At 55.8% G+C, this 9,933-nt stretch overlaps 1 protein-coding gene and 1 long non-coding RNA gene across 2 annotated transcripts in view; both read left to right on the top strand.

Moving 5' to 3' along the window:
* The window catches only part of LOC137310265 (uncharacterized), a gene marked incomplete at its 5' end in the record, with an annotated part of 82,191 nt that extends 80,637 nt beyond the window's left edge, over nt 1–1,554 (top strand). Inside the window, 1 exon segment of the mRNA XM_067978161.1 lies at nt 1,534–1,554. Coding sequence (XP_067834262.1) covers nt 1,534–1,554 — 21 coding nt within the window.
* Nucleotides 1,555–2,465: 911 nt separating this feature from the next.
* Nucleotides 2,466–9,695, top strand: LOC137310266 (uncharacterized). Its single transcript, XR_010960057.1, has 4 exons — nt 2,466–2,581; nt 3,500–3,650; nt 5,315–5,469; nt 7,113–9,695. It is a non-coding gene; the product is annotated as an uncharacterized lncRNA (long non-coding RNA).
* The last annotated feature ends 238 nt before the right edge of the window (nt 9,696–9,933 follow it).

The following is a 9,933-nucleotide window of genomic DNA, read 5'->3' as shown; positions in this document are numbered from 1 at the left end:
TTCTCTCTCTCCATCTCTCTCTCTCCATCTCTCTCTCTCCATCTCTCTCTCTCCATCTCTCTCGTCTCCATCTCTCTCTCTCCATCTCCCCTCTCTCTCTCCATCTCCCCCTCTCTCTCTCCATCTCCCCCTCTCTCTCTCCATCTCTCTCTCTCTCTCTCCATCTCCCTCTCTCTCTCTCTCCATCCTCTCTCTCATCTCCTCCCTCTCTCCATCTCCATCTCTCCATCTCCCTCTCTCCCTCTCTCCCTCTCTCCATCTCTCCCTCTCTCCATCTCTCCATCTCTCCATCCTCTCTCCTCTCTCCATCTCTCCCTCTCTCCATCTCTTCTCATCTCTCCATCCCTCTCTCCATCCTCTCCTCTCTCACATCTCTCCATCCCTCTCTCCATCTCTCCCTCTCTCCTCTCTCCATCTCTCCCTCTCTCATCTCTCCATCTCTCCATCTCTCCATCTCTCCATCTCTCCATCCCTCTCTCCTCTCTCCATCTCTCCCTCTCTCCATCTCTCCATCTCTCCATCCCTCTCTCCATCTCTCCCTCTCTCCCTCTCTCCCTCTCTCCATCTCTCTCTCACTCTCTCTCTCCCCCTCTCTCTCCCTCCCTCTCTCCATCTCTCCCTCTCTCCATCTCTCCATCCCTCTCCATCTCTCCCTCTCTCCCTCTCTCCCTCTCTCCATCTCTCCATCTCTCCATCTCTCCATCTCTCCATCTCTCCATCCCTCTCTCCCTCTCTCCATCTCTCCCTCTCTCCATCTCTCCATCTCTCCATCTCTCCATCCTCTCTCCATCTCTCCCTCTCTCCATCTCTCCCTCTCTCCATCTCTCTCTCCATCTCTCTCTCTCCCTCCCTCTCTCCATCTCTCTCTCTCTCTCTGTCTGTCTCTCTCTCTCTCGCTCCTTCCCCGTCCCTCTCCCCCGACCTGACTGGGACATATATCGGCCGTTCCTTCACCATCGCTGGGTCCAAACCCTGGAACTCCCGACCGAACATGATTAAAGTTGATCGGGTCGATAGAGGGAAACTATTTCCTCTGGTTGGGGGGGCGGGGAGTCCAAAACAACGGGGCAGAACCTTAAAATTCGAGCCCGGCCGTTCAGGGGTGATGTCAGGAAGCATTTCTCCACACAAAGGGGAGTGGGAAATCTGGAACACTCTCCCCCAGAAAGCTGTTGAGGCCGGGGGTCAATTGAAAATTTCAAAACTGAGATTGATCGATTTTTGTCGGGCGAGGGTATGAAGGGTTTACGGAACCAAGGCAGGTCGATGGAGTTAGGATACAGGTCAGCAGAACCGTCTCGAGGGGCTGAATGGCCTCCTCCTGTTCCTATGTTCCCAACAGCACTGTGGGAGAACCTTCACCACACGGACTGCAACGGTTCAAGAAGGCGGCTCACCACCATCACCACCTCAAGGGGCAACTAGGAATGGGCAATAAATGCTGGCCTTGCCAGCGACGCCCACATCCCTAGAATGAATAATAACCACACTTGAGCACTGGGCACAGTTCTGGTCTCCATGTACCTTGGTTAGACCACACTTGGAGCACTGTGAACAGTTCTGGTCTCCATATACCTTGGTTAGACCACACTTGGAGCACTGTGCACTGTTCTGGTCTCCATATACCTTGGTTAGACCACACTTGGAGCACTGTGAACAGTTCTGGTCTCCATATACCTTGGTTAGACCACACTTGGAGCACTGTGCACAGTTCTGGTCTCCGTACCTTGGTTAGACCACACTTGGAGCACTGTGCACAGTTCTGGTCTCCGTATCCTTGGTTAGACCACACTTGGAGCACTGTGCACAGTTCTGGTCTCCGTATACCTTGGTTAGACCACACTTGGAGCACTGTGCACAGTTCTGGTCTCCGTATACCTTGGTTAGACCACACTTGGAGCACTGGGCACAGTTCTGGTCTCCATATTATAAAAAGGATACAGAGGCACTGGAGAAGGTTCAAAAAAGATTTACTGGGATGATACCAGAACTGAGAGTTTTTACCTATCAGGAAAGACTGAACAGACTGGGGCTCTTTTCTCCAGAAAAGAGAAGACTGAGGGGTGACCTGATCGAGGTCTTTAAGATTATGAAAGGGTTCGATAGGGTAGACATAGAGAAGATGTTTCCACTTGTGGGAGAGACCAGAACTCGGGGCCATAAATATAAGATAGTCACTAATAAATCCAATCGGGAATTCAGGAGAAACTTCTTTCCCCAGAGAGTGGTGAGAATGTGGAACTCGCTCCCACAAGGAGTAGTTGAGGTGAATAGTGTAGATGGATTTAAGGGGAAGCTGGATAAACACATGAGGGAGAGAGGAATAGAAGGAGATGGTGAGAGGGTGAGATGGAGGAGGCTCGTGTGGAGCATAAAGACCAGCATGAGCAGTGGGGCCGAATGGCCTGTTTCTGTGCTGTAAAATTTGACGTACTTTACAAGATATACATCCTAAGCTGAATTCCTATATTTTTCTGTGCTTCCTAGGAGAAAGAGTCTCCAGACGGGAATAATGTAGCGTGCATCCTAACACTCCCACCGTACCAACGAAGGGGTTACGGCAAGTTTCTCATCGCCTTCAGTAAGTGTGGGCTCTCTGAATCTGTATCGGTGGCATTATAAATCTTGCATAGGATGTGCTTTTCCTGTTGTCACAATTTCTGGTCATGCTTTTGTGACGGCATCTCCCATTGCGAATTCCTATGTCAACATTCTCCCCATTCAACTTTGCCATGTAAACCGTCACGGTGACTTAGGATACACTGTTTCCCATTGCACCCTCTGTAAACTTCAAGCCCGTGTCCTAACTCGCACCAAGTCCCGTTCACCCATCACCCCCCTCCCTGTGCTCGCTGGACCGACATTAGCTCCCGGTCCGGGAACGCCTCGATTTTAAAATTCTCCACCCTCCTGTTCAAATCCCCTCCATGGCCCCTCGCCCCACGCCCTCCCCATCTCTGTCACCTCCTCCAGCCCCCTACAACCCTCCGAGATCTCTGCGTCCCTCCAATTGGGGCCTCTCGTCCATCCCCCCCGCTCCCGTCGCCCCGCCATTGGCGGCCGTGCCTTCAGCCGCCCGGGGAAGAGAAGGCATCGCCACTTCAAATGAGTTTATCGACACTCGCCGTCTGGGCTCGCACGTGGGGATTGGCCAGAGGTGAGGTTGAGAGGGTGGGGGTCGTTGCCCAGGGATCTCTACCCCGTCCCCCCCCCCGACTGTGATCAGTTAATGCCTTCGTGAGGTGGGGGGTGTTGGGGAGGAGTCACGAAACCACTGCCATGATTCCTCGCCTCAGTCCATGGATGGCGGAGACCGTTGGAAGATCTTTCAGGTGCTGCGGTAGACGATCCTAACGCTGGTCTGCTTTACCTCCTCTCCTCCTTCCTCCTCTCCATCCTCCTCTCCCCACCCCACTTCTCCTTCTCTCCATCCCCACCCTCCCCCGCTCCTCCTGTTTTCCCCCCCCCTCCCCCCCCCCCCTCACCTTTTCCTCCGTAGGTTACGAGCTGTCGAAGCTGGAGAGCACAGTTGGCTCTCCGGAAAAGCCTCTCTCCGACCTGGGCAAACTCAGTTATCGCAGCTACTGGTCCTGGGTGCTGCTGGAAATTCTCCGTGACTTCCGAGGAACTCTGTCCATCAAGGACCTCAGGTCGGTACCCGGGTGAGTTGGGGGGTGTTGCGTGCGACCCGACTCCCGGCATCTTTGAGTCTCTGCCCCCCCACCCCCCTCGCCAGTTCCCTCCCCCTCTTCTCCTGAAGGCACAGCCCCCGCACTGGAACAAGGTCCAGCGAGGAACCATCCACCTCCCTTAATCAGCCGCGGGAACTAATAGTTATTTTACCCCTTGTGTTGACTGTTTCCGTGAGCTGTGCCTCAGTCAGTGTCTCGCGCTCTCTCTCTCTCTCTCTCTCTCGCCCGCCTCTGAGTCAGAAGGTCATGGTTCGAGCCCCACACACGCTCCAGAGACTCGGGCCCCATAATCCAGGCCGACCCTCCCCGGTTGCCAGCGCTGAGGGAGCGCCGCACTGTCGGAGGGTCAGCGCTGAGGGAGCGCCGCACTGTCGGAGGGTCAGCGCTGAGGGAGCGCCGCACTGTCGGAGGGTCAGCGCTGAGGGAGCGCCGCACTGTCGGAGGGTCAGCGCTGAGGGAGCGCTGCACTGTCGGAGGGTCAGCGCTGAGGGAGCGCCGCACTGTCGGAGGGTCAGCGCTGAGGGAGCGCCGCGCTGTGGGAGGGTCAGCGCTGAGGGAGCGCCGCGCTGTGGGAGGGTCAGCGCTGAGGGAGCGCCGCACTGTCGGAGGGTCAGCGCTGAGGGAGCGCCGCACTGTGGGAGGGTCAGTGCTGAGGGAGCGCCGCACTGTGGGAGGGTCAGCGCTGAGGGAGCGCCGCACTGTCGGAGGGTCAGCGCTGAGGGAGCGCCGCACTGTCGGAGGGTCAGCGCTGAGGGAGCGCCGCACTGTCGGAGGGTCAGCGCTGAGGGAGCGCCGCACTGTCGGAGGGTCAGTACTGAGGGAGCGCCGCACTGTCGGAGGGTCGGTACTGAGGGAGCGCCGCACTGTCGGAGGGGCCGTCTTTAGGATGAGACGTTAAACCGAGGGCCCCTGTCTGCCCCCCTCAGGTGGGTGTAAAAGATCCCACGGCCACTATTGGAAGAAGAGCAGCGGGGGAGTTCTCCCCGGTGTCCTGGGACCGATATTTATCACTAAATAAACAGATGATCTGGGTTATTATCTCATTGCTTGCGCCACTTGCTCAGGTCTCGAGCTTGCTCACGAAGGTTTGGTTTGAAGGGACTTAATTAAGACAAGTCGTGCCTCTTAAAGATGGTACAGTCCACAATCTGGACATTGCCTTCAGGTTAAGACTAATGATCAAATTTATTTTAAAATAATATAATTACAAAAAAAAGAGCAATCACAGCAAGTTGCTACAGAGCAGGCACGGTGGCTCAGCGGGTAAATGCACCTCCTCAGATGGCACTGAGCCACACAGACAAGGAAAGCACAGGTTCTGTTCCTCTGGCCTCAAACCAGGGCAGCAGCAACAGGGGCACTGCAATTGGCCCGAGCGCCCCTGCCATCGTTTCCTGATCGCTCTCGAGGGACTCCGGCTCGAAATATGCACAGCGATGTTGGGGGGGGTGGGAATGGCTTCAGGCTCGGCCGAGATGACCTCCACAGTCGAATAGCCCGATCAGATGAGGCGCTGTGGATCCGCACCGCCAAAGAAAGCCCCCAACTGAAGTGCATGGTGTCCTGGGCTCCTTTCACTGATGTTCCCTTCTCCCCACCCCCCCCGCCGCCACCCCCCGCAGTCAGATGACCAGCATCACACAGAACGACATCATCAGTACGCTGCAGTCGCTAAACATGGTGAAGTACTGGAAGGGACAGCATGTCATCTGTGTCACTCCGAAACTGGTGGAGGAACACCTGAAGAGTGCTCAATACAAGAAGCCTCCAATCACAGGTAAAAACCCCCTCTGGGACCGGGTCTCTCAGTGCGTTAGATACACTGTCCTTTCCCCTCTGGGACCGGGTCTCACAGTGTGTTAGATACACTGTCCTTTCCCCCTCTGGGACCTGGTCTCACAGTGCGTTAGATACACTGTCCTTTCCCCCTCTGGGACCGGGTCTCACAGTGCGTTAGATACACTGTCCTTTCCCCCTCTGGGACCGGGTCTCACAGTGCGTTAGATACACTGTCCTTTCCCCCTCTGGGACCGGGTCTCACAGTGCGTTAGATACACTGTCCTTTCCCCTCTGGAACCGGGTCTCCCAGTGCGTTAGATACACTGTCCTTTCCCCCTCTGGGACCGGGTCTCACAGTGTGTTAGATACACTGTCCTTTCCCCCTCTGGGACCGGGTCTCACAGTGCGTTAGATACACTGTCCTTTCCCCCTCTGGGACCGGGTCTCACAGTTCGTTAGATACACTGTCCTTTCCCCCTCTGGGACCGGGTCTCTCAGTGTGTTAGATACACTGTCCTTTCCCCCTCTGGGACCGGGTCTCACAGTGCGTTAGATACACTGTCCTTTCCCCCTCTGGGACCGGGTCTCTCAGTGTGTTAGATACACTGTCCTTTCCCCCTCTGGGACCGGGTCTCACAGTGCGTTAGATACACTGTCCTTTCCCCCTCTGGGACCGGGTCTCACAGTGCGTTAGATACACTGTCCTTTCCCCCTCTGGGACCGGGTCTCACAGTTCGTTAGATACACTGTCCTTTCCCCCTCTGGGATCGGGTCTCATAGTGTGTTAGATACACTGTCCTTTCCCCCTCTGGGACTGGGTCTCCGTGTGTTAGATACATTGTCCTTTCCCCCTCTGGGACTGGGTCTCACAGTGCGTTAGAAACACTGTCCTTTCCCCCTCCGGGACCGGGTCTCACAGTGCGTTAGATGCACTGTCCTTTCCCCCTCTGGGACCGGGTCTCACAGTGCGTTAGATACACTGTCCTTTCCCCCTCTGGGACCGGGTCTCACAGTGCGTTAGATACACTGTCCTTTCCCCCTCTGGGACCGGGTCTCACAGTGCGTTAGATACACTGTCCTTTCCCCCTCTGGGACCGGGTCTCACAGTGCGTTAGATACACTGTCCTTTCCCCCTCTGGGACCGGGTCTCACAGTGCGTTAGATACACTGTCCTTTCCCCCTCTGGGACCGGGTCTCACAGTGCGTTAGATACACTGTCCTTTCCCCCTCTGGGACCGGGTCTCACAGTGCGTTAGATACACTGTCCTTTCCCCCTCTGGGACCGGGTCTCACAGTGCGTTAGATACACTGTCCTTTCCCCCTCTGGGACCGGGTCTCACAGTGCGTTAGATACACTGTCCTTTCCCCCTCTGGGACCGGGTCTCAGTGCGTTAGATACACTGTCCTTTCCCCCTCTGGGACCGGGTCTCACAGTGCGTTAGATACACTGTCCTTTCCCCCTCTGGGACCAGGTCTCACAGTGCGTTAGATACACTGTCCTTTCCCCCTCTGGTATCCAGTCTGACCCGGGGTTTTTGGGGGGGAGAGGCTGGTGATTGATGATGAACGCGGGGAGTTATGTTCGTATCGAACACCCGTTAATGTTTTCTCGCTGTGTGTGCTTTTTCCTGCCTGTGGCAGTGGACTCAATCTGCCTCAAGTGGGCGCCCCCGAAACACAAGCAACTGAAACTGTCCAAGAAGTGAACGGGGTTTCGAGGTGCGATGCTGCCCAGGACGTGTGTGGAGTAGGGGAAAGCGGGAGCCATCGATTTTATCCCCCTTCTCGGGTACACGCTCGCTGACACAAGGATAGGACGCTTTCACCCACCTGCGGGACTCTGACTCTTCACGTTTGTGTCCGTATCAGACCGGGCGGAGTATTCGGAGGGGCAACCCGGAGTCGTGCCCAGGAACCGGCAGTGGAGGCGGCCAGCAGGATGCAGCGGGGGCCTTTAAAGGGATGGTTCCACCCACCCTGCCTTTTATTTTTTTAAATCGACGGACTTTAAATTGAGTCCAGGACCCGCAGGGGATATTTTGCGCGGAGGACGGTTTTCAGGGGAAGAAGTTCCACTTTTCCCGCGACAGGAACTGCTCAGCCTCCCCTCCCCGTCCGAATGTATCTCCCAGTAACGGGTCTCCTGCGCTGAGCAAGTGACGGTTAGTGAAATAGTTGCTCCTGCACCAGCAGGTGTCGATATCGCTCGCTGAGGCCTGTCGTGTGGTGTGACGTGACCCGGCGGGTGACGTTATGTGACCTGGTGCCACACCAACCCCTGCCGGCCAAGAACGGGTACTGCAGTATTTTGGGGAGATTTTTTTTTTGAGACCCAATTCTGACCCCTTAATTGGAGCTGTTTTTAACGCGAGTCTTTTGTTGGTTGAATTTTGACTGGCGGTTTGCCAGAGGTGATTTCAAGCTGAGCCGATCTGCAGCGGTGGGGGGGCCGCGGAGAAGCATCGCAAACTGTTTGGTCATTGGCCCCTAACTCCACTTCCGGCAGAAACGCTGTTGATCAGCAGCTGGCGAGTTGGTTTTAGGTCAAGCACTGGGGAGGATGGGCAGCCCGAGGTATCGACATCTCACGCCACTCAGGACTGCTTCACATTCCACAAAATTGCCCTATCTTGGCCATGCTGCTCCGATCAAGGGGCAGGAATGGTCTCGCGCTGGGTCGGTGACAGTTGGAGAGAGCTCACTCGCAATACACGAGGGTAGGAGAAGGCCATTCAGTCCATCCCTCCAGTTCCCTAACTCTCCCATCGAAGCCCATCCCTCCAGTCCCCTAACTCCCCCATCGAAGCCCATCCCTCCAGTCCCCTAACTCTCCCATCGAACAAAGCTCATCCCTCCAGTCCCCGAACTCTCCCATCGAACGAAGCTCATCCCTCCAGTCCCCTAACTCTCCCATCGAAGCCCATCCCTCCAGTCCCCTAACTCTCCCATCGAAGCCCATCCCTCCAGTCCCCTAACTCTCCCATCGAAGCCCATCCCTCCAGTCCCCTAACTCCCCCATCGAAGCCCATCCCTCCAGTCCCCTCACTCTCCCATCGAAGCCCATCCCTCCAGTCCCCTAACTCTCCCATTGAAGCCCATCCCTCCAGTCCCCGAACTCTCCCATCGAAGCCCATCCCTCCAGTCCCCTAACTCCCCCATCGAAGCCCATCCCTCCAGTCCCCTCACTCTCCCATCGAAGCCCATCCCTCCAGTCCCCTAACTCTCCCATCGAAGCCCATCCCTCCAGTCCCCGAACTCTCCCATCGAAGCCCATCCCTCCAGTCCGCTAACTCTCCCATCGAAGTCCATCCCTCCAGTCCCCTAACTCTCCATCGAAGCCCATCCCTCCAGTCCCCTAACTCTCCCATCGAAGCCCATCCCTCCAGTCCCCTAACTCCCCCATCGAAGCCCATCCCTCCAGTCCCCTAACTCCCCCATCGAAGTCCATCCCTCCAGTCCGCTAACTCTCCCATCGAAGTCCATCCCTCCAGTCCCCTAACTCTCCCATCGAAGCCCATCCCTCCAGTCCCCTAACTCTCCCATCGAAGCCCCTCCCTCCAGTCCCCTAACTCCCCCATCGAAGCCCATCCCTCCAGTCCCCTAACTCTCCCATCGAAGTCCATCCCTCCAGTCCCCTAACTCTCCCATCGAAGCCCATCCCTCCAGTCCCCTAACTCCCCCATCAAAGCCCATCCCTCCAGTCCCCTAACCCCCCCACTGTTCCTGTTGGCTTCTCCCTCTCCCATTATCTTACCCAGCTCCCATTTGAACACACCCAATGTCTCTGTGACTCATCCACTCGTGTCACTCCTGATAACATTGAGTTGAAATGTACCCCTCTCAAATTTAAATTGTGCACCTCCCCAAGTACTTTCTCTGACCTGCTGGCCAGTTTGTGGTCATCACCTGCCCGTGTTCTCTGAGGCGGTCAGTTCACCCTCCAGGAGGAAGAGGAGAGACGAGGAGGACAAGACTCCCTACGAGACCCTCTGCCCCCCTGCCCTGTTTTTTGGGCTGTAGCTCCACCTCCAGGCTGGGTACCTTATTACAGGCTCTGCTATGTCATCCCCAACCCCATTGGAAGACCAGGGTTTGAAGTGGGCCCAATCTGCCAATGTGCAGGACTTGTTACCAGACATCTACGACAGTCTGTGTTAAGAATTGTAGTTTTCATACAGTTGAACTTTGTTCCAAATAATAATAAAGTTCTGTTTTTTTTTGTAACTATCTCACTCGGAGCCTCTTCATTCACTTTTATACAGGGCTGATTGTTCCTTCACATCTGGTTTTCTTTCCCTCCTAACTCTTTTATCATTCATCACATCCACAGTCAGTCTCACTCTCGGCTCTGAGTCAGGAGGTCGAAGGTTCGAGCCCCACACTCCAGGGACTCAGCCCCGTAATCCAGTCCAACGCTCCCAGTTGTCAGTACTGGGGGAGCGCTGCACTGTCGGCCGTGTTG

The sequence above is a fragment of the Heptranchias perlo genome, unplaced genomic scaffold (genome assembly GCF_035084215.1).
Source record: "Heptranchias perlo isolate sHepPer1 unplaced genomic scaffold, sHepPer1.hap1 HAP1_SCAFFOLD_237, whole genome shotgun sequence".
Taxonomy (NCBI): Eukaryota; Metazoa; Chordata; class Chondrichthyes; order Hexanchiformes; family Hexanchidae; genus Heptranchias; species Heptranchias perlo.
The sequence above is the reverse complement of the archived record's forward strand: the minus strand, read 5'-3'. Positions and strand labels throughout refer to the sequence as shown.